Source organism: Arachis hypogaea, chromosome 14, assembly GCF_003086295.3.
Source record: "Arachis hypogaea cultivar Tifrunner chromosome 14, arahy.Tifrunner.gnm2.J5K5, whole genome shotgun sequence".
Lineage (NCBI taxonomy): Eukaryota > Viridiplantae > Streptophyta > Magnoliopsida > Fabales > Fabaceae > Arachis > Arachis hypogaea.
In genome coordinates this window covers 109,437,497-109,464,004 of record NC_092049.1, presented here as the reverse complement: position 1 = coordinate 109,464,004, position 26,508 = coordinate 109,437,497, and the positions used below count along the sequence as shown (strand labels likewise).

The 26,508-nt window shown below is 36.8% G+C and overlaps 1 protein-coding gene across 1 annotated transcript; it reads right to left on the bottom strand.

Moving 5' to 3' along the window:
* Window positions 1-24,249: 24,249 nt before the first annotated feature.
* LOC112742896 (uncharacterized) lies at window positions 24,250-24,912 on the bottom strand. The gene has a single exon (XM_025792139.1). It carries the CDS (start codon window positions 24,910-24,912, stop codon window positions 24,250-24,252), a length of 663 nt encoding a protein of 220 aa, XP_025647924.1.
* Between the last annotated feature and the right edge of the window lie 1,596 nt (window positions 24,913-26,508).

Below are 26,508 nucleotides of genomic sequence, written 5' to 3'. Positions count from 1 at the left end.
TCAAGCAACTAAGAAACAGAAGGGGTTTAGTGAAAGAAAAAAAAGTAAAATCCATTGCTAAAAAGGGAATCAAATAAACACACATAACAATACATAGCTTAGAGCTAGAAGTGATCATGAGAGTGAACTAATCGGGAATATGATGAAAGAAACTTAATTAAAACATAAGTAATTAATTAAATGCATGTCAATATAATTTACATTGACAATATCTTTATAGACTAATGATCTTCAAAGGCATGTTAGATTCATCATTGGGGTATACAAAAAATCTCAATAAAGTGCCATGGCTGAATCCATTAGACTTTGCAAAATGCTTCCAACCTCTAGTCAGATATAGCTGAATATTCTTTTTTTGTATTCTAGCGTAATCCCAGTTGGTATGGACATCTATTTTCGAGAACAACATTCACATTATCAACCCTTATAGGAAAAGCATTTTGTACGAATGTGGTGGGCAAAACCTATTAAAAAAAATGTTAGTACTATTTTGAATCTCTGAATAAATATAAACTCACCATAGCACTGTTTTGAATCTGGTTGTATGAAGTTTGTTTAATGCACCAAAAATCATTATCAATTAAGTAGCAGGTGTCTTTGGTATTAAAATCTAAAGTTTTAGCACAGTGGACATAACCTGACTTCAAGGGGTTGGAAGAACCTAAATATATCTTGGATGTAGATCCATTTTTAAAAGAGCCAAAGTTAAAATCCAGTGCATTACCATAAAGAACAGGTAAAGGATAATCCATGGAATTGTTGACATTATTATTAACTGAACCATAACGAAATGAGTCCTCATAGTATTGGAATTGAAAAGAGTTGTTTGCATTTGGATTTGTTGTCATTAGCTAATTGTGGACATTATATTGAGTAAAGGCAGAAAAGGTAGCACCAAGATCAACCTTCTGTATAGGAAAGGAACCATTAGTGCTACTATATGGAGTTGAAATAATAGGAGAAATATGAGTAAAAGTGTAAGCAAGGTTTGTATTTTGATGTAACGAATATGATATATCTTGAAGAATATCTGTAATACACTCAATGTTTAAATCTCCAGCAGGGTGGTTTATAATAATCTTGCACATGTTATTGTCTTTGACCTTTATCAAGACAAATACATCTTTCCCAACATACATTGTTCAACCAACCACCTTTCTTAAGAGAGTAGAACTTTAGTAAATTTTCCAAACCAGATAGAATATAACTAGAAGTTTTCTCTTTTCCTAAATGCAGTTCTATTTGATTATCATTCAGATCAACAAATAACATCCTCTTCTTGAGATGATCTTTGTAGGTGTGATAAAAAATTGAAGGCAACTCGTGCATTATTTAATACATAAAAAAATTAAAAGGAGTCCAAATACTAACATACAAAATAATTATTGAAAAAGTACAAAATATTTATCAAGATATAAGTTGATGAGCAATCATTTAAGAATATTATCCTAAGAGGATCCACTTGCATGTAGAAAATTTTGTCTTAGTCAAATTCGGGAGGCAAGAAATGAGTAGTATCCATTTCTAATATTGGTAACTAACAAAAATAAGAAGTAAATTTAAACGTATAATGGTATAAAAAAATGACTTTGTATAAAAGATATGATATTGAAAGGATAGCCAGTATTGAATTCGAAGAAGAAAGAAACTATAAACTTAAGAAGTAGGAGGAACCTATTAATTGTTGAAATATCTATGGAAAGAAAGGCAATGAATTGAAAATGGTGGATATACTTTATATAGATGTAATAGTCTTCTTGAAAATGGTAATGGCTATAATAAGTACATATAAGATATAAGATATAAATTATATTACTGAAATAGGGATAACCAAAAAAATCTAACATAAGTAATTAGTGCAAATTGTAAGATATCAATGTGTTAGGGGTAATGTCTTGAAGAATCAAGTCCAGTGAGAATAGTTGTACGTGTACTCATTGCATAATAAATTAGTAAGGAAATAAAAAAACAAATAAAAAAGATTAAATTTTCAGGCATTAAATTAGAAGAAGGTATGGTGTAAAGAACTGTTTGGTGAATAAGAAAAAGGAGAATATACATATAATATAAATATAAATATATACTAATCAAAGGTTAAACATTAAAAAGAATATATAGAACTTGGGGGTTTTTAATACATAATTTTAACTGTGATATGTTAGTCCATGCACGAATTGGTTGATATTAGCTGTGAAAAAAGTGTAATTAGATTTTATTAATTAATTAGAAAAAGGTATTTACATAACGTTTTGTCAAGAAGATGTCAAATAAGAGTACTCATTGTGTTAAGATTTAAAAAATGGTGAGAACACAAACTATAAATAAAGGAATAATGAAATTAACAAAGATAATAAACCTGATTTAAATATATGAAATTGAGTTAATACATAAGAACCAAGCATGAGTAACCATGAAGAGTTACAGATGACATGCAAATTTGTCTACAATTTACTATAATAGAAAGACAATGAATTTTTTGCATAGCACTAACATTCTTATTGGAATAAAAGACACACTAAGACTAACTTAAAACATAACCTAGATGTGAGTAAATCGCAACATACATTATTTAGCAATCAAAACTAAACTGCTAAGCAATAAGACAGACATAACAAAAATATAAGAAAGGTTCTTGAGAAGCTATTCTTCATGAAGCTTTGCAACATTATGAACTTCTTCAACTGTAATCTTTCGAGACTTAGTAGATGACTGGTTCTCAGAATCTGGATAAATATTAATAAGACTTTTGGTACATGAAACAGCCTCGATGAGCCCCTTTTTGGATTTGAAAATGAATCAGTATTATTATCACCAATTATCTCAATGGAAGGCAAATCTGTTTGTTGTATAAAATGAAAAGTTGCAATTAAATTATATAGTTAATTATAGTATCCTAAAATGGTAAAGAAAAATGAGGAATTAAGAATTTGTAACCTTGAAAGTTTCAGTAGAGTCAGAGAGAATAATAATAAGCTCAGAATTCTCATGGACCAAATTTTCCTGAAATAAAATTTAGAAATATATACAGAATAAACCAAGAATACAAATTTAAAGAAACTTGAAATCTTTATAAACATACATCATATATCTTGTGTTTATCAAAGAATTTTGAGATGATTGAATGATCTGCATAAAGCTTAAGAACAACAATTCTGCATGGCTGGAAAGCATTGATATCTTATATCTTAACTGAAATATTAAATAGGAAGTTCTTGTCAACAAAAGCATTGAGCTGCTGAGGATATTCATCCTTCAAACCTCCCGTCTTAAAATATAACATATGAATTGAATTAATGAGGCAGAAAGTGGCATATTAATAACAAAAAAATAAATTAGAAAATAGAAAAAGGTTTACAAAATCAGATACAATCTTGTTGACATGAGACAGGCGCATATGAGAAGCAGATACACTAAGGTATTTGCTAGCTTCTTTGTCATATAGTATAAAGGAGGTAGTATCAAATTCATAGCAACTCTTAAATTTATACTGAATTTGAACATGTTTAATGTTAATAAATAAAAAGTTTGGCATTGATGAAGGTTAAGGAAAAATAATTATAAATGTAGAACTATATGTAACACCCTAATATTCAAATCCTTATGCTCGAGTCATAAGTCAATGATATTACGGTGGTACGACTCTCAGGTGGATTTTTAATATATAAATATAGGTAATTTCGAAAAGAGTATTAATCGAGAAGCCTGAAAAGAGTAGAAATAAAATCGCAAAGACGTATCACTCACGTTTCGACAACAAAAGATAAACCGTGAAGCCGAAAACATTATACGGACAAGGCGTAGAGGAGATTAAGAGATAGATAACAGATAGATATATATAACATAAGTAAATAGCCACTAGTCGCGACCCGCGAAGTTTAGGCCGGCTAGGGTACAGTATGAAAGTAGATGACAATAGTATATCCTAATCTCTCCCAAAGGAAACATAAGAGCCTCTATAGGCAAGTTCTAAAAGAGTTCAATACATAATATAATCTTTTCAAAACATAGGTGGAGAGATTCTAATCAAACACAAAGTAGAGGAAATAAAGATCTTCGCCGTCTCTCAGACGACCCACAACTCACTTCTGAGCACCTGGACCTGTATCTGAAAAATAAGAGATATATACGGAATGAGAACCCCGGGCCCATGGGTTCCCAGTACGGTAAAAGTGCCAAATAAATACAATGCACTGCAATAAAAACTCACCAAGCATCCTAAACTCCTTTTCACCAAGTATCCAGCCTAGATTCTCACTAATCTATAAATAGGCATCTGTCGTAAGGGAATACTAAATCTAGATCACATCTCATATGACTCCAAACTCGCTGACTCTCCCACGAATCAGATTTCAGAATCATAAACAAAGCCATCATCAGTCGTGCTGTCTCAGCAATTCTATATCAATATATCATGCCCTCCCTGGAACTAGTGAAACCACATCACTGCGTCTACCCAGGGAGCTCAAATCATCTCAACTAATGATCACCATCATCATGCAATCGCATCATCAATTCATCTCATCAAGAACAGCCCTCAACCTCCACCGACACCAACATGAGGGGCCTTTCAGTTGTACAAACACAAGCAATACAGGCAAGTAATACACAATTAGGGTACAAGTAGAACAACTAGCACATAATCAGGTAACTTAGCATATATAATGTAGAAATCCAAAACAAATAGGCAAACCCAAACAATTCAAACATATGCAAATGATGAATGCCTGCCCTATGGCTGATGATATCATCTGTCGGTTATCAAGCCAACCCGACATGTCCGGTAGCTAACCCGGGCACAGTCTCTCTGTTGCGTATTAATATCATTAGAGGGAATATGTGCCCTGTCACCATTAGAGGGTATCTGCGCCCTGTCGCCATTAGAGGGTATCGGTGCCCTGTCACCCTTACAACCAGAGAGAAAACACAAGCATGCTTACATTCAACATTTTTCATCATTATTCATTTATCATATTCATTAATTTATCATATATGCCTTTATACTCAGCCATAATCCATAATGGCTTTGCCGTAACTCGGCAATAACTCAGCCACCCGGCTCACAGTTCAATCCAGAACTAGCCAATTTATCAACATGGCTCCGCCGTATCCGGCAAGAACTCAGCCATCCGGCTCATGGTCTAATCAAGAACCAACCATTTATCAATAAATATAGCCCTTCGGCTCATGGCATACACGGTACTTCCACCGCCATCCTCCATATCTCATATAATCATATCTGATCATCCTTGATCATAACCTTTTCCCTTGCTTCACTCGCAAGTTACCACATCCCCTAGCTCCTTCCTCATTGCTAGGCATACCATAATGATTTGATACATAAGGGGTGAGATCGGAGGCTTAAAAGTATGAGGTTTGGCTTTAAAAACTCAAAAATCAACTTTGGCATGAAAACAGGGCCACGCGTACGCGCACTCCACGCGCACGCGTGGATGGCCAAAAACTCATCGACGTGCAAGCGTCATACGCGCGAACGCGCGGGTTGAAAAATATCCAAACGGCGCGCAAGCGTTAGCCACGCGTACGCGTGGGTGCTCTTGCGCCCAGGCACAAAACTGGCACGACCCTGGCACAACTCTCTGGAAAATAGCTGGGCATTTGGTACAGCGCATCGACGCGCCTGCGCACACCACGCGCACGCGTGGATGGTGCTTTCTGGAAGAACGGCGCGCACGCGCCAGGTGCGCCTACGCGCGTAGGGTCGTTCTGCTAAAAATTTTCTAAGTTAAAAGCTGCAGAATTTACAGATTCAACCCCCAATCTTCCGACGGACATAACTCTCTCATTTTAAATCGTTTTTCACCCGTCCTTCGAACGGCATAGACATCCTGGATCCAATTTCATTTCTAAACAGATTTGGCAGAAAACAGAGATCCGTAGTCCAGGTTATGTCCCGTCAAAGTATGCCCCAAAACCATGTTTCCATACAAAACTACAAAGTGCTATTTTCAAAACAAGCCATTTTCAACTCTTTTCAAAATCAATCAAAACATGCCAATTTCAGCCTTTTCTTTGAAATCAATCAAAATATACCAAAATCAACATCAAGCCTCCTCAACTCGCACGTTGACACTTTCTCAAACTCAAACACATTTACATATCATATACTCTTTCTCATGCCAAATTTCAACAACACTATTTCCAATCAACCATCATTATACATAATCAATATCGTACTCACTATCATGTGGCTTTACCCACAAATCAATCTTAATCATTCCTCAAGCATATATCACGGCAAACATATCTCTAATGCATCATCATACCATCAAGGCATCAATAATCATAATCACATATATGACCTTATTATATATCTCAACCAAATCCAAACATACCTCATCTATATAATTGCACCCAAATTTACCAAATCCCATACCTCAACTCCTCAAACCTTATTATTCAATAACCAACCCAATCATTCATATATTCATTATCTGAAATTCATCCAATCACTTGTGTCATCATACAATGCACACATCAACTTACCTTTCTCACCTTTTTTCGGCCTCCGGCCCAAAATCCACGGCCTCCGGCCCAATATCATAATTTAAATGCATAAACAACAAATCAATACTCATTACCCAGTACATCAAATTCTCAATACATCAAGCATACAAGGCCACACAATTCTCAACCCAAATCATTAATTCACATTACATACCAACTATGCATATTAGCACCAACCATTTACACAATCCAAACTTAATCCTAGGGGCATCTAGCCTAGGAATTCTCATCACAACACACGGTACTTAAATGAAACTTAAACCGTACCTCTTGTAGCCAAACCAATTGAGCCTCTTCTTTGGAAGTCTTCACCAACCTTAGCTCCAAGCCTCACCAAAGCTCCTCAAACAATGCCAATCTCCCAATTGTGCACCAACATCACCAAATACACTAACATAACCAATATCACATACATACATCAACCTAGGGCTCATAAAAATGACAAGTCATAAGGGTTTGAGCACTTCTTACCTCAGCTCATATGAAGTAGGGATAGAACCCACTTAGAATTCATGTTGGAGTATCCCTAAACACCCAAAATCACAAGATTTCAACACTAATTACCCAAAAACGTGTAACAGTGGGGAATTTCGAAAACTGGGCAGAGATGAATGGAATACTCACCACAAAACTTAGATAGAATTGTAGAGGATGAGAAGAGCGACGCGTGGCCGCAAACGGCTCGTCAATCGGAGCTCCGTAGCTCAAGTTATGGTGGTTTGAAGATCAAAGAGAGTTAGGTTTTCTCTCTTCTCTTCTCTCTTCCCAATTTCAGCGCCCAACACCCCTTCTTTAGGGCAAAATGAGCTGAAATGCTCATAACTAATGTTTATATATGTTGGGTCTTGGGCCCACTTAGGCCCGGTTCACTTATTTTTGTCCATTGGCCCAATTTTGGGCCAAAACCTTTAAGATTAGCGCTCTAAATTGCACTTTAAATATTTCTACCTTCCCTAATTATAGTTCCTCATTTATTAATATTATTTATCCATAATCAGTTTCCTCAGCTGTAGTACCAGACAGATCTCAGCCGGTACTGTCGGTCAAAATTCCACTGCGCGCTTTTACGCAGAAAACTATGTTTTCCGACTCGGAAAAATTCACTGAATCCAAATATCATATTTGAATTATCAAATTCCAATTGCCAAATCTTCCAACCATATTCGCTCTTATTTAACTTATTATTTAATTAATTTCGGTTAGACCGGGTATTACACTATATACCTAGGAACATGAGAATTTGGAAATGTGTCACAGGTAGCATAATGGAATGAATTCTCATATTCCTTTAGAGCATGAAAAAAATGCTTGTAACTCTTGTACCACCAGCCACTCTTGTAGTCAATAGCAACAACAGTCCCATGTGTGACATAGGTACCATTCTAGAAAAAAAAGATTTAAGATCATCCAAAAAAAAAGATATAACTAGAAAAACCAAAACTCAGAGGATTCCTTAAGATCACATATGTTCTTGAAACTTGTTTGGTTAATAAGATCATTCTCAAGAGAGTATGATGGTCCATCAGATAACTAAGACAGTTGGCTTGCATGTGGAACCCTAACCATTATAACACTGTAAACAATTATAAAAAAAAAAATCATCTTTGAATAAATAATAATGATTGAAAAAAAATAAATTAATCAACATTACCTCTTCCTAAAATCCTTCACATCTGAAAAGTCAGTGTTGATGTACAAAATGGAGTTGCAATTTGTATTAGATACACTCGTTGAGCCTAAAATTTGATATAAAAAAATAAGAATGTAAATAAAAAAAGTAAAAATTTTACATGTTAATTAGCATATTTGTATAGAACACTACTATACTAACCCTTGAAGAGATTGAACTTTGCAAATTGAATTATTATTATATACTCAGAAGTGGGTTGATCCTCAATATGCTTAACTAACATCTTGGCATACTCTTCCCATAGAGTACACCTAATTTTACCATTATCTCTATTTAAAAAGCATATGACAAAAACTTAATGATGGTGAAAAAGAGTAATGAGATTATAAAACATAAATAACAGAGTTTAACAACATATATAATGGTTGGGAATACTTCATGTCATCAAGTTCAACCATAATGTATACACAACTCTTGTCATTTCTTATAAACTCAATTGTGTCACCCTTCCCATTAGGCAAGCCAATAACATCTAGCAAAAAAAATGAAAGTTACCTGTATAAAAGTTGAATAATATAAGAAAAAATTATCTTAAAAGTTCAAATGATTTATACTAATCTAGTGGGACTGAGGGTTGGAATGCTTGAGTATCACTTTATTAGATACAAAATGGAAACTATGATCAATGAAGCTAAGCTCGTGAACAATCCTAAGGTGAGTTTCTCTCTTGAAATATATACAATGAGAATGATTTGTTGTCTTGTACTTCTGATCATTTAGTGACAATGAGAAGTTGGATATTGTGTATACTTTGTCATCAGATAACTCACCTTCAAATAGTCTTCTGAGAGGATTCCTTATAGTACATTGAATACGATCCCCCTGCAAAAGCATAATGATATAAAGTTAATAACAAATTCTTTGTGAACTACTAAAATATCTTATATGAAAAATAGCAAACTACACAAACCATTTCATCTATCACAACCAGTTCAATCATCGGCTTCTGATACTTAAGCTCAGAATATGTTAGTGACCATGACTTAATGAGCCTTACTTTGATCTTATAGACTTGATTTTTAAATGAGGGGTCTATATCCTTCAAGAGAGTAAACTGTGAAGCCATTTCAAGTGAGAAAATAATTAAATAACAGGAAATGAGAGAGAGTTAGGAAACTAATAGTGGGATATAACTAGGATGTGAGGTATAGGGAATTCCTAGAAGGCAAAATATATAGAGGTTGGAATATGACTGCTTAAAAATTGGCCAGAGGACACCATAAATGGACAATAGCAATTAGACAGAAAAAAGTCATGAACATGTTAGAAAATAGTAGTGCATGAAATCAGACAAAGAGACAAAAATCTATAGAAGTGAATAAAGAGTAATTGTAAATTATGTTTGATGAAGTCATAATGAATGAGGAAAGTGGATGTCATCTTATATAAAAAAAACTATGTACATTATTAATACTTTTTAAGTTTATAAACATCGAAAAAGACAGGGATAGTGAACAAAAGATAGAAAGTTGTACTTGTGTGCTTATGAAGTACAACTAAAAAAATTAAATGTATGAAGTGAAGTTTTGTTGACTACATGACAACATTATAAAAAGAAATTCATGACTTAATAATTTGTTATTCAAGTGTACCTAAAATACTTAAAATGAAATTATACTTTGGATGAATAACTGGTCAGAATAAAAAGAGCATTGAAGTATGCTACATGATGAGTAATTAATTAAGCATTTCATTTGAAAGAGTAATATACTGAGTAAATAATAAGACTAAATATCAGCTAAGATAAGACTTTTTTGAAAATCATATTTCATATGGGATTCATTGTCTAGAAAGTGTGATCAAGTAAGAAAGAAAACTGTTAAATGTCTGAATTATATGAAATGAACAAACAGAAAACTATCAAATGTAACAAAGATATTTAAGAACATATTTTTTGATATAAATTGTCAATTAATGTGATTTTCAAAGAATTAAAACAACTACTGATATGAGAAATACATGGGCTTGAATGTGATTGATTACATTATTACCTTAAATAGAATAACAATATTATATGAATTAGAGGGGGAAATTAAAGAAATAGAGCAAAATTTAGCATTAATATACTTCAGATGAAATAAGGATTAATAAAGTCAAATTTGAGGTAATGATACAAATATACAATGAGTGTAAAGGATACCGTCATAAAATTAAAGGAATTCAAAAGGAAATTTGCAATTAATATAATCAAGATGAAATTACAATATAGTCATAGTTGAAATAATGAAACAACATTACAATTTGGAGAAAATCATAACATAAACTCAGACGACAACAACTAATCTGACTATGACATTGACAAAAAAATTAAATACTAATAATTTAAATTGACATGGTGATCTCATCATCAAAAGAAACAGTGAAACGAAGAAGACTTCTATCCTTAAGTCCATGTTTCAAGAAAAATCTACGCCAACCCTTTGTAAGAAAAGCCTCAGAGGATGTAGAGCTTCTCCAGTGTAATTTCATCACAACATTTGGTTCATCAGGTTGGATGACATTAACATGATCAAATCGAGATGGAAATGTCTGGGAGGCAAATCTTGAAGTCAAAAGCTAAATCAAAAATTTATTTAAAAAAATAAAAATTAGAGAAAAATGGATGCAGTGATAATGATAATAAACAAACAACAACTTAAATAGAATAACATGAAATGTTATTACCATAGAGTAGTTTGAAGAATGAAAAGCGGGTACAGGCTTCTCCAAAGTGTACACAATAATAGGAAATGTGTAACACCTTAATATTTAAATCCTTATACTCGAGTCAAAAGTCAATAATAATAAGGTGGTACGACTCTCAAGGTGGATTATATTACGTAATTATATATATGTTGAAAGAAAATATTAAACGAGAAGCCTGAAAAGGAGTAAAATAAAATCGCGAAGTTGTAACACTCACGTATCGAAGCATAAGAAAATTCAACGCGTTCGGCTATCGGATGAAATGACTAAAGCATATAAGGAAGAAATAGAAGAGACATAAATATAAGTATACTAACCACTAGCCGCGACCCGCAAAGTTTAGGCCGGCCAGTGTTAGAGAAGTAAAAGCAGTTTGACAACAGAAATTCCTATCTCTCCCAAAATACATCAAAGCCTCTATAGGCAAATTTCAGAAGATTAAATACATAGCATAAGATTTCATAAAAAAAGCAGAGAGAATCTAAGAAAATGTAAATTAGATAATTTCAAAGGTCTTCGCCATCTTTCAGATAAACCACAGCTCACTGCTGTGCACCTGGACTTGCATCTGAAAAACAAGAGATATATACAAAATGAGAACCCACGACCCATGGGTTTCCAGTGCGGTAAAAGTACCAAATAAATACACTGCATTATAATATAAATTCGCTAAGCATCTTAAACTTCTTATCTCGTCATATCCAACCTAAGTTTTCAATAATTCATAACTTGGCAACTATCATAGGGGACTCTATTCTAACCCAATTCCCTTCATATTTCACCACTTCTCAATCCGACTAACCCAAGAACCGAATCAAACACAAACAATATAGACAAGTAATACACAAGTAAGGCAAATAAGTCAATTAGCAAAGAATCATGAAACATGTGCAATTAGGCAAACCAAAGCAATTAAACAAACCCAAACAATTCAAATATATGCAGATGATGTATGTCTATCCTATGGCTGATGAGTCCCATTTGTCGGTTATCAAGCCAACCCGACGTATCCAGTACCTAATCCGGACACTGTCTCTCTGTTGCGCATTAATACCATTAGAGGAAATTCGTGCCCTATCAACATTAGAAAAATTATGTGCCATGTCACCATTAGAGGGTATCTGTGCTCTGTCACCATTAGAGGGGATCGGTGCCTTGTCACCCTTACAACTAGAGAGAAAATACAAGCATACTCACATTCAACATTTTCCATCATGATTCGTTTACCATATTCATTCATTAATCATATATGCATCTCCGGTATACTCGTTATATTTTCAAGCTACCTCAATAAATCATAATCATTTAATAATCAATCATATACATATACATACTCAGCCATTAATCAACGCTTATCACAGCCATCCGACTCCTAACATACACAGCACTTCCACTGTCATCCTCAGCAACTCATACAATCATCATTACTCATGATTCATCATTAATTCTCCCCTTACTTCATCCATAAGTTACCACCTTCCCTAGCTTCTTCTCATTACTAGGTATTCTATTATAATTTAGGACTAAAAGAATGAAACTAGAGGCTTAGAGGTTTGAAATTTGGTTTTAAAAATATAAAACTCATATTTGTTGAAAACCGGGTCACGCGTATGCGTGAGCGCCAAAAATCCCAGGTCACGCATACGCGTGAGCGTGCATGTTGGCCCATTTCGTGTGCACATTTCCCTTTTCGCGTACGCATATGGGCCAGCCCGAGGCGCATGTATGCGTATGAGAATGTATGCGTAAGCATATAATGCAGCAGCACCAACAAGCTGCTAAGTCTAGATGTTTCAATTTACACACCAAACTTTGATCGAGCATAACTTACTCATTTTAAAACATTTTTCCTCCGTTCTTCGAACGGCATACCAAATTTCATTTCTAAATAATTTTGACACAAATCAGAGGTCCGGAGACTAAGTTATGCTCCGCCAAAGTTGGGATAAAATCACAATTTTTACAAAAACCAACAAGCCTCAATTCTCAAACATACACTTTCCAAACCCTTTTAAACCCAACAAAAACCTTACCAATTTAGCGTCAACCATATTCCCATTTCCTCATACAAGCCACAACCTACCAATTTCCCACTTTCATGGATCTCAACTCAACAATTCAATTCAAACAACATCCAATCTTTCATGTTCAACAATCAACAAAACCTCATGTTCCAACACTTATATATTACTATCATTTATTCAATCACCAATCATCAACCATATACTTACCGTCCTTACCTCTTTTCGGCCTCCGGCCCAAATTCACGGCCTCTGGCCCAATGTTTTATCAATTCAATATACATAAACTCATCATCATATAATTCAGTATCCAATACCATTTTTAATCAACACAACAACAATGCATAAGATTCTACAATCCATATCCAATATCACTACACATATAATACTAATCAATCATACCATTCAAGCTTAATCCTAGGGGAAGCTAACCTAGGAATTCACAACATATCACATGGTACTTAAATGAAACTTAAACCGTACCTTAGTCGATTCCTCGTAAAACCCCAAAGATAACCCAACTAAGCAAGTTCACAAGCTCCACCGCCAAAATTCAGCATCCAAGGGCCCAGTCAAGCTTCTATCTTCACAATCTTACTCCACATCACATGTATACACTACTTATTTCACATCATATGTCCATATATACACACTCAATACCCAAACACAATTAATTAAGGGATTCACTAGGGTTTAAGGGTCCTTACCTTTAATATGCCTCAATCAAACAAAATCCTGCTAATTCTTTAAGTTAATTTGATCCTAAAACATCAAATTAACCAAAAACCTCAACACCTAAAACATATAATTTTCGAATTGGGAAAGAGGAAATTAAAACTTGAAATGTGACTTTCTTACAAAATTAAGTACTAGGATTTATAGAGAATTCCAAGATGAACACATGGTCGTTGACGGCTTATCAATTGGAGCTCCGGATCAAAAGTTATGTTGATTTGAATGTTGGCCAAGGGTTTGCTCTCTCCTTCCTCGACCTTTCAATGTTTCCCAGCGTATTTTGCTTATGGGAAGGGGAAGAAGAGCTGAGCTCTTTGTGTTTAATGAGTTTGGGTTGGGCCAAGGGCCAAATACAGGCCTGGTTCGGCCCGTTTGGTCCAATCTTTGGCCAAATTCTTTAAAATTAGTGTCGAAATTCTTGTTTTAATGTTCTCTATCACATTAAACCATAAAATTTATTTTTATAATTTTCTAGAATAAATTCTAATTTATGGGTTAATTATATATTAATTAACTGGGTTTTACAATCTACCCACCTAACAGAAATTTTCGCCCTAAAAAATTTGCGCTCAAATCTTTATATACGCTCTTTCAATACCAACCAACCTCACACCCACTTTCTACCATTCTCAAATATTAATTCAAACACAAATCCACATTCTTCACTCTCATGTACAAGATTATAAACTCAACCAAATTCAAGACTAAACCATGTCCGTTTGTTTCTTTCTTAGTTTCGTCTAGCTCTTTCTCAATGACTCCAACTTCCTTACCCTTCAAGAGTTCCAGGTAAGTCAAATTAATCTTAAATCCTTCTTAGCTATCTCAAACACTAACTAATTCTCCAATTTCTTAGTCTAATTTAATCTGTTATAACCTAAATCTCACACACTTTTCACTCCTCGTTCCTTTCTCAAATCATCCTCATATCCCAAGACTTCTTTCTCACATCCCTACGGTCCTAGAGCCACCAAAAATTGCCGCGCTTCCACAGCGCCACTCTTATTATAATCCATCGAGAATCTAATCATGTATTCACATCATATTCCCTTATTGGATCATAAAACCTAGGCTCAATTCTAAGCTTTCTCAACTTGACCGGAGTAATACTTATGCTCATCCTAAGACTCAGGCACAATCTTATTAAAATCCTAAAATTTAATACTCACATGACCTAATTATTCAAAATTTATAACATCAATTTCCTGGCAATTAGTCATTTCTCCATTTTCTACACAATGGTACAAATTCACGAACCTTTACTTCAAGTTCAAACCTAAGGTATACCAATACCGTCTACAAGTCTTCTCTCCTCTCAATCATTAAGGTCGAATCAATTCAAGCCTAACTAAACCGATCAATTTCAATTATTCGCCTCAAGGTATTTCACTCAACAATCAAAGCCAACACACTAATCTTGCATTTCCCACAACCAAGATTCCCATTTCGAGTACCTCACTCATGTCCATGAGACGACATTCAAGTCATGTCCATACCAAACAAGTGATATCAAGGTGATCAGCCTCAATATCTCAAGTTAAGTGCTTCAAATTACCAAAGGTGCACTCATGAACTTCATGCTAGACGTATCAACTAGATACCCTAACTAGCACAGGCACAGACTCAGAGTATGCATTGAAGCATAAGCAGTCCATCCCTCAGGCTCATGAGGACGAATTGCTCTGATACCAAAGTGTAACACCCTAATATTCAAATCCTTATACACGAGTCATAAGTCAATGATAATAAGGTAGTACGACTCTCAAGGTGGATTATATTACGTAATTATATATATGTTGAAAGGAAATATTAAATGAGAAGCCTGAAAAGGAGTAAAATAAAATCGTGAAGTCGTAACACTCATGTATCGAAGCATAAGAAAATTCAACGCGTTCGGCTATCAGATGAAATGACTAAAGCATATAAGGAAGAAATAGAATAGACATAAATATAAGTATACTAGCCACTAGCCGTGACCCGCAAAGTTTAGGCCGACTAGGGTTAGAGAAGTAAAAGCAGCTTGACAACAGAACTTCCTATCTCTCCCAAAATACATCAAAGCCTCTATAGGCAAATTTCAGAAGATTAAATACATAGCATAAGATTTCATAACAAAAGCAGAGAGAATCTAAGAAAATGTAAATTAGATAATTTCAAAGGTCTTCGCCATCTTTCAGATAAACCACAGCTCACTGCTGTACACCTGGACCTGCATCTGAAAAATAAGAGATATATATGGAATGAGAACCCTCGATCCATGGGTTCCCCAGTACGGTAAAAGTGCCAAATAAATACAATGCATTGTAATATAAATTCACTAAGCATCTTAAACTTCTTATCTCGTCATATCCAACCTAAGTTCTCACAAATCCATAACTTGACAACTATCATATGGGACTCAATTCTAACCCAATTCCCTTCATACTTCACCACTTCCCAATCCGACTAACCCAAGAACCGAATCAAACACAAACAATACAGACAAGTAATACACAAGTAAGGAAAATAAGTCAATTAGCAAATAATCATGAAACATGTACAATTAGGCAAACCAAAGCAATTAAATAAACCCAAACAATTCAAATATATGCAGATGATGTATGTCTATCCTATTGCTGATGAGTCCCATCTGTCGGTTATCAAGTCAACCCGACGTGTCTGGTAGCTAACCCGGACACTGTCTCTCTGTTGCGCATTAATACCATTAGAGGGAATTCGTGCCCTGTCACCATTAGAGGGTATATGTGCCCTGTCACCATTATAGGGGATTGTTGCCCTGTCACCCTTACAACCAGAGAGAAAATACAAGCATACTCACATTCAACATTTTCCATCATGATTCATTTACCGTATTTATTCATTAATCATATATGCATCTCCGGCATACTCGCCACATTTTCAAGCTTCCTTAATAAATCATAATCATTTAACAATCAACCATATACATATACATACCCAGCCATTAATCAACGATTATCATAGCCATCCGGCTCATAATATACACAGCACTTCCATCATCATCCTCAGCAACTCATACAATCATCATTACTCATGATTCATCATTAATTATCCCCTTACTTCATCCACAAGTTACCACCTTCCCTAACTTCTTCTCATTACTAGATATTCTATTATAATTTAGGACTAAAAGAATGAAACTAGAGGCTTAGAGGTTTGAAATTTGGTTTTAAAAACACAAAACTCATATTTGCTGAAAACCAGGTCACGCGTATGCGTGGGCGTGCATGTTGGCCATTTTGCATGCGCATTTCCCTTTTCGTGTACGCATATAGGCCAGCCCAAGGTGCATGTATGCGTATGAAAATGTATGCGTGCGCATATAATGCAGCGGCACCAAAAAGCTGCTAAGTCCAGATTTTTCAGTTTACACACCAAACTTTGATCGAGCATAACCTCCTCATTTTAAAACATTTTGCCTCCATTCTTTGAACGGCATAAACATCTCAGACCAAATTTCATTTCTAAACATATTTAACACAAATCGAAGATCCGGAGACTAAGTTATGCCCCGCCAAAGTTGGGCCAAAATAACAATTTTCACAAAAACCAACAAGCCTCAATTCTCAAACATACGCTTTCCAAACCCCTTTAAACACAACCAAAACTAATTTAGCATCAACCATATTCCCATTTCCACGTACAAGCCACAACCTACCAATTTCCCAGTTTCATGGATCTCAACTTAATAATTCAATTCAAACAACATCCAATCTTTCAAGTTCAATAATCAACAAAACCTCATGTTCCAAGACTTATATATTACTATCATTCATTCAATCACCAATCATCAACCATATACTTACTGTCCTTACCTCTTTCTGGCCTCCGGCCCAAATTCACGGCCTCCGGCCCAATGTTTTATCAATTCAATATACATAAATTCATCACCATATAATTCACTATCCAATACCATTTTCAATCAACACAACAACAATGCACAATTCTACAATCCGTATCCAATATCATCCACTACAGATATAATACTAATCAATCATACCATTCAAGCTTAATGCTAGGGGCAGCTAACCTAGGAATTCACATCATATCACATGGTACTTAAATGAAACTTAAACCGTACGTACCATAGCCGATTCCTTGTAAAACCCCAAAGATAACCCAACTAAGCAAGTTCAAAAGCTCCACCACCAAAATTCAGCATCCAAGGGCATAGTAAAGCTTCCATCGTCACAATCTTACTCCACATCACATGTATACACTACCTATTTCACATCATATGTCCATACATACACACTCAATACCCAAATTGTAACACCTTAATTACCCTAAGCGTTACCTCGCATCGTAAAAGGTTACGGCAGTTCTAAGCTCATACATATAATATATAGAAGGAATAATATAATCTAGAAGCCCGATGAAGGATATAGCTCAAAACAGGATTTGAAAAGCATAAAACGTACTCACGAAGCTTCTAACTTAACACACAAGATATATATATATATATATATATATATATATATATATATATATATATATATATATATATATAATAAAAGATAAGAGTATAATAGCATAAGAATCTAGCCACGACTCGCGGAGTTTAAGCCGGCTAGCTATATACAGACCATACAGAAAATTGAAAGTTAAAAACAGCTTATACAAGATTTTCTCTCAAAGTAAGCCTCTAGGCAAAAGTAAATACAAAAGATGAGAGACATATACAAAATAAGAAAAAAGACTCCAAAAATGTATCCAAGATCCTCCGCTCTGTCACCATCGAAGCAACTCACCAAGGTGGGTTACGACCTGCATCTGAAAAATGCAACAGAAATATGGTATGAGAACCAGAGGTTCTCAGTATGGTAACAGTGCCTAGTGATGTAAGATATAAGACTCCGGGATGCCAGAGGCAATCCTAGAACTTCATATCCATCACAAGATTCATCTTAAAGCATAACTAAAACATCAAAGGATAAATTAAACCTTAACATAATAAAGGGTAATCCAACTTAAAGGATTTTCTAATCTAACAGATCTCCGCTGTCCCACAGCCTTCACCAACATATCCTCCATGCAATTTCATCGCCACTGCCTTCCGAACATCCTCAATCCCAGTAGAAAATACAATTAATATCAATGCTATTAAACCACAAGAATATATATTTAGGGCAAGTAATTCAAGTAGGAAATTAGGCATGTTATACAATTAGGCAAGCAATTACAAGTCGGCAAAGCATACAAACAGATAGAAGATGCATATGATGAATGTCTGTCCTACTGGCTGTGATATCACATTGTCGGTTCAACTGCCAGCCCGACACATCTCCATGGAGATATCGCCCTTCGGAATCATAATTGGGAACCCACGAGATATGGTGCTCGGAATACCGTCTAGGATTTTGTGCCTGCACACTCTAGTGATCCGAAGGGATACGAGCGGGATACTCTTGCTACAGACCTCACATCTCAACGTAAGCGGGATTAACCATCGTCCTTACGCCGCCGCCGCTACCTCGACAGGCGGGATTAACCACTGTCCCTGCTAGGCGCATAGCGTCTCAACAATCTCAATATAAAACAGTAATTCAGTGGTTTTTAGAAAATATTTTCAATACAACATGGATCCATTATTTCATTCCGAGTCCTCGACTCATCTCAACCACTGTCAATTCAACATTTCCATTCTGAACTCATTAGTTCGTCAATTCCTCAATTCAGGTATCTTTCTCCCTTCTCATTTCACCAGACCCATCCTCAGTACACCAGATACCTAAGCCTTCGTTCTCTAACTTTTTAAAATAATACCAAATTCAATCCCCTAGGGTCTTTCCCATGTTTTGATACCCAAAAATAAGCCAAAGAATCTTAAATAGATGTCACAGAAGTTTAAAAACTTGTTGGGAAGGTGAAATAGTTTAAAACAAAGTTTAAGTTGAAAAACAGGGCGTATTCGTACGCACAGGGGTGTGCGTGCGCACACCCAGGAGAATTTTCAAAAAGTGTGCGTACGCACAAGTACCAAATTTCCTAATTATGTTCGCTCGCACAAGACGTGTGTACACTCTCAACAGAATGCACCTTCCAACGTGTGTGTGCGCACAGGGCTGTGCGTGCGCACAGGTTGTAAAACTTCGGTTGTTATGTGCGCGAACAGGTTGTGCTAGCGCTCTCAACAGAAGGCTTTCCCCTATGTGTGTGTGCACACAAGGCTATGCGTGCGCACAGATTCGAAAAATTATAGGGGTGTGCGTGCGCACAAGGCTGTGCGTGCGCACACAAACCAGAAATCACTAAATTCTACAACATTGCAGAATTTTAGATTTTGACACCAAACTTTCCACAATCATATCTTCCTCTACCAAAAATGGATTTCCACAAAACTTAAACCATTTTAAAGCTTGTTCAATCATCTGTCATCTGGTATAAAAAGCATTGAATTTCAAGCAAGGTTGCTCAAGATATGATTCATGGAAGTTCACCAAAATTTTAATTTTACCAAAAGTTCACAAAGTTCAATTTTCCACAATCCTCAACCAAAATCAAACCAAAACACTTCCAAATTCAATTTTTACATCAAAACCTACCCTCTTTTTTCATAATTCACCCCTCATTCAAATTTTCCACCCACATTACCATATCATCAACCTCAACATCACATATATCATACCAAATCATTTTTCAATCCACACAATTCCATCATATCATTATCAATCATCATAATTAAACTCATTCAACCTCCATCTCATTCTTCAACATCACTTTATCAATATTACATCACAATTCATCAAAATAGCCAAAACTCATCAATTCATTAACAATCCCAAATCAACAAATTACCACACATCATCATACCACAATTTCCAACAACCAATTTAATTCAATCCAATCCTATGGGTCACTAGCCTAAGTTTCTAGAAATATTATATACTACATAAAGGAAACCGAAACCATACCTTGGCCGATTCCCAATATGTATCAAAACCCCAATTGAGCACAAGCTAAGCTTCCAACCACAATTCAAGTCACCAATCACCCCAACAAGCATCAACAATCACCAACAAGCTCTAATATTCAAGCTAATATCACATATTTCACATAAATCAAAACCTAATACTCATCATAAATCAATTTACAAGGGTTCTTGAGAAATCTTACCTCATTCACTGAAATTTGGGTTAGAACCTAACATTTTTTCACTAATGATTAGCACCTAAACAACCAAAACACAAATTTTTCTCAAGATCAACACTCACCAAACTTGAAATTCTTAGGACAGCAAAAAGGAAGAGAAAATTCGAGTTTTTACCTAAGAAAGTTAGATGAAAGTAACGGCTCGGTGAGAGTTTCGCGTAGCCGCCGACGGCACGCGAATCGGAGCACCGTAGCTCAAGATATCGCGGTTTGAAGTGAAATGTCAATAGTGCTTCTTCTATCTTCTCCTTCTTCTCTCAATTTCTGGTGTGTGTTGTGTTTGTAAGAGTGTTATGGCTGATGGGTTCACTTAATGAACCCTTATATATATTGGACTTGGGCCCAACTTGGACCCGGTCCAACCCGTTAGCGTTTTTAGCAGTTAGGCCAAACCTTTGAAATTAACACCCGATTTTCCATTTCTAATATTTTTCTAAGGTTTTTGACTATTTTCACTTTTTCTCGCACAGTACTGGGCAGACCTAAACCAGTTCGACCGGTTCGACTGCCGGTTCACGGTTTTTTCTCGGTTTTTCACAGAAAATACATTTTTTGAGTCAGAAAAATCCACTGAGTCCAAAAATCATCTTTAAATCCTCAAATTCTCACTCTAAATTTTAGGAACCTAATTTGGGAAATATTAATTACTAAATTAGGTAATTAATTTGTCGCGGTTCTTACATTCTTCCCACCAAATAAGAAATTTTGCCCTCAAAATTTAGTGATTACCTGAGAATAGCTCGGGGTAATCCTTTCGCATCTCGGACTCCAATTCCCAGGTATGCTCCTCTACTCCTGCTTGCTTCCAAGCAACCTTAACCAATGAAACTTCCTTTCCTCACAGCTTCTTCCCACTAGTGTCGTTGATACGCACCGGTGTTACTTGGAACGTCAAATTCTCCCTTAACTCGACCGACTCGGGCTCTAACACATGAGCCGCATCCGACGTGTACTTACAGAGTTGTGACACGTGGAATATGTCATGCAAGTTAGACAAGTGAGGTGGCAAAGCAACTTGATATGCCACTAGCCCGAATTGCCTCAAGATCTCAAATGGTCCTATATACCTCGGATTCAACTTCTTGGTTTTGATTGCTCTTCCAATCCCAGTCGTCGGTGTAACCCTCAGAAATACATGCTTTCCCACTTCAAATTCTAATGGTTTTCTTCTCTGATCTGCATAACTTTTCTGTCGACTCTGCGCAGTTAGAATCCTTTCTCGAATCTTCTTAATCTTCTCAGTAGTCTCTGCTACCAAATCAAGACCCAATACACTTCCTTCACCAGACTCATACCAACAAAGTAGAGATTGGCACTTTCGTCTGTACAGGGCCTCATACGGAGCCATCCCAATACTCGCATGAAAGCTATTGTTGTACGCAAACTCCACCAATGGCATGTAACGGTCCCAACTTCCAGGTTGATCCAAGACACACGCCCTCAGCATATCTTCCAACGTCTGAATAGTCCTCTCCGACTGTCCATCCGTTTGTGGATGATATGCGGTGCTGAGACATAGCTTTGTACCGAAAGCCCTTTGAAAAGCTCCCCAAAACCTTGATGTGAATCGGGGATCACGGTCCGACACTATGCTCGATGGCACACCGTGCAACCTTACGATCTCCTTGATGTACAACCTTGCTAACTCTTCCATAGAATAGTTTACTCGGATAGGCAGAAAATGAGCGAATTTGGTTAAGCGATCCACGACCTCCCAAACCACGTCAAATCCCGACCTAGTCCTCGGTAAACCGGTCACAAAGTCCATCGCAATTCCTTCCCACTTCCACTGAGGAATCTCAAGTGGCTGTAGCATTCTCGACGGTTTCTAATGCTCTATCTTCACCTTATGACACGTCAAGCACTTGGATACCACTGTAGCTACATCACCTTTCATCCTAGACCACCAGAACATCTTCTTTAAGTTATAATACATCTTCGTACTTCCGGGATGAATAGAAAACCCATTGTTATGAGCTTTTGACAACAAGTCTTGCCTCAAACTCCCGACATCCGGTATATAAATTCTCCCCTTATATCTCCACAATCCTTCATCATCCTTAGTAAATTCTCCATGCCTCTCCTTACCAACTGTTTGAAATAATTTCTGAAGCTTCTGCTCATCTTACTGAGCCCTCTGAATCTCAGTTTTAAACGTACTTGAAATCTGCAACTGATTCAAACAAGCTCTTCCGGCAACTTTACCAATATCCAGCTTAAGATCTAAAAACTTATCCACTAACTCCTCTTCTTTGATCCTCATCCAAGCGATCATCAAAGACTTCTGACTCAAAGTGTCTACTACCACATTTGCCTTTCTGGGGTGATAACTTAGTTCAAAATCATAATCCTTTAGCAACTCCATCCACCTTCTCTGACGCATATTAAGCTCTTTCTGATCAAAGATGTACTTGAGACTCTTATGATCAGAAAAGACGCTAAACCTCACTCCGTACAAGTGGTGTTTCCAAATCTTCAATGCAAACACAATCACCGCTAATTCCAAATCATGAGTTGGGTAATTTACCTTATGCGGTCTTAGCTGACGCGATGCGTATGCCACCACATTCCGGTGTTGCATCAACACGCAACCCAAACCCTTTAAAGAAGCGTCACAGTACACTTCAAACGGTTCATGCGGTTCCGGCAAAATCAAAACAGGCGCTGTAGTCAACTTTTGTTTCAAGGTCTGAAAACTTTCTTCACACTCTGATGTCCACACAAACGGTACCTCCTTCCTTGTCAACTTAGTCATTGGTAGTGCAATTCGAGAAAATCCTTCAATGAATCTTCGGTAATATCTGGCTAAGCCTAAGAAATTTCTGACTTCGGTCACCGTTGTCGGTCTTTCCATTCCATCACCACCTCTACCTTAGAAGGATCCACCACTATTCCTCCTTTGCTCACCACGTGACCTAAGAACTTCACTTCTTCCTTCCAGAACTCACACTTGGAAAACTTAGCATACAATTTCCGCTCCTTTAAGATTTGGAACACAATTCTCAAGTGTTCTTCATGCTCCTTCATTGTCTTAGAATAAACTAAGATGTCGTCTATGAAAACCACCACGAATTTGTCCAAAAAGGGATGAAATACTCTATTCATGTAATCCATGAACACAGCAGGTGCATTCGTCAACCCAAAGGACATCACCACAAACTCGTAGTGTCTATAGCGCGTCCTAAATGCAGTTTTCGGGATATCATCCTCCTTCACCCTTATCTGATAGTAACCGGATCTCAAATCAATCTTGGAAAACACCCCAGCTCCTTGCAGTTGATCCATCAAGTCATCCATCCTTGGTAGCGGGTACTTGTTCTTCACAGTTACTTTGTTCAGCTGTCGGTAATCCACGCAAAGTCGCATTCCTCCATCCTTCTTCGTCACCAATAAAACTGGCGCTCCCCACGGAGATACACTCGGTCAAATGAACCTCTTGTTCAGAAACTCTTCCAACTGAGCCTTTAATTCTGCCAACTCTATCGGAGCCATTCTATACGACGCAATCGACATTGGCCCGGCTCCCGGCACCAATTCAATCGTAAATTCAATCTCTCTTTGAGGTGGGAACTCAGGAATATCTTCTGGGAACACCTCCGGAAAGTCTCTAACTATCGGGATTTGATCTAGGTTCTGATTATCACCTAACGCATTTGTAGCCAATAGAGCATAACCCTGACACTCTTCCCCACTACAGTGCAGTATCATATAGTTCAGATAGTAACCCTCAGCTATCACTGCTCCATTTTCTACTTCCGGCATAAACTGAATTGACCGCTCAAAGCAATCCAACAAAACTCGATTTTTCGACAACCAATCAAACCCCAATATCATCTCCAATCCAACCATTGGTAAACAAATCAAATCATGCACAAAGTCTCTACCCTCAAGTTTGAAACCTACTTGTCTACAACTCGATCTAGTCATAACCGTCTGATGCAGAGTATGTACATGCAATTCAAATGCTAATTCTGACACTTTCAAGCCTAGTTCCTCAACTTTAGCAAATGAAATAAACGAATGCGAAGCTCCAATGTCATACAATGCAACTAAGGTCTTATCACCAATTAAAGATATACCTCTCATCAATGGAACTACCTTAGAATTATCCTTGGCGTTCACAGCAAATACTCGCCCTTGGTGCGGACTCTAGCCCGCATTCGGGTTCTTCCCTCGAGTTTAGTCCCTCGCAATGTGACCAGGCAAACCACAGTTGAAGCAACCACCTAAACCAATCTTACAAGAGTCATACGTATGAAAATGTCCACATCAATCACAAGTTAAATACGGAGAAACCTTACTCTGGTTTCCTCTGCCTTTGCCATGCTGAAACTGATCATGAGTGTTCTTTCTGATGCCCCCTTATCCTTGAGGCGCATGTCCTCCTCTCTTGAAATTCTGCCCCCTCGGCAAAAAGTACTTGCCACGTCCCTTACTAGTATTTCCTCCATGAGTGTCCTTTGACGAGGCTACCGTCTTAGCATACTCTTCAACTACTCTAGCCTTGTTCACCAAATCGGAGTAAATACAAATCTCTATAGGAGCCACAATAGTCATGATGCTATCCTTTAAGCTCCATTAGTACTTGATACATTTCCAACTTTCGTAGGTCTTCGGGGCACCTTGACACACCCTAGAGAACCTACGAAGCTCCTCAAATTGGCTAGTGTAGTCTGCCACAGATAAGAAACCTTGCTTCAGCTGCATGAGTTCCATCTCCTTCGTTTCCCTTGTAGACTCAGGAAAGTACTTCCTGTAGAAGGCCGTTTGGAACACATCCCAAGGAACATCAGCATTCTGAAGCTGGAGCAAGCGGCACTCTCCTTGCCACCAATGTTGTGCCTCTCTCAAAAGCTGGTAGGCAGCAAACTCTACATATTGGTTATTTGGAACATTCTGTGCTTGTAAAGCACGCTCCAAAGCCTGGAACCAATTGTCCGCCTTTGTGGGGTTGGTTCATCCTCTGAAACTTGGAGGATGAACCTTGAGAAAAGTCGCCAAGGTCATCGGAGCGCCTCCCATGTTATCTTCATTCCTTTTAACATTATCATTCGTGTTTCCTTCGCCATTCCCATTTCCATTCCCAGCCGGTTGGCCTAACCTCTGCACAGCTTGCAGAGTCGCAGCAGCATTAGCTTCCATGGTGTTTGTGAGATTCGCCATTGCTGCCATAAATTTGGCATGGTTATTGGCCGGTTGTGCATTTCTACTCTCGGCTCGTGAATGTGTACGCCTTGTCCGCGAGTGGCCATTAGGGTTCCTGTCTACACCAAACAATCGATATCAAGGTGATCAGTCTCAATATCAAAATCCTAGTGCTTCAATTATCCCAAACAGGCACTCACAAACAAGCATGCTATGCAATATCAAGTAGATAACCTAATAGCATCAAAGAAAAGACACACAAAGTAGGCAATGAAGCACAATCGGTCCATCCTTCAGGCTCACGAGGACGAACCGCTCTGATACCACTAAATGTAACACCATAATTATCCTAAGCCTTACCTCGCATCGTAAAGCAAAGGTTAATCAAAGGTTGCTATAGTTCTAAGCTCATACATATAATATATAGAAGAATAATACATTCTAGAAGCTCGATGAATGATATAGCTCAAAACAGGATTTGAAAAGCACAAAACGTACTCACGAAGCTTCTAACTTAACACACAAGATATATATATA

Excerpts from the sequence above, each read along its gene's own strand:
- LOC112742896 (XM_025792139.1), bottom strand. The coding sequence starts at position 24,912 with ATGAGAGGTATATCTTTAATTGGTGATAAGACCTTAGTTGCATTGTAT.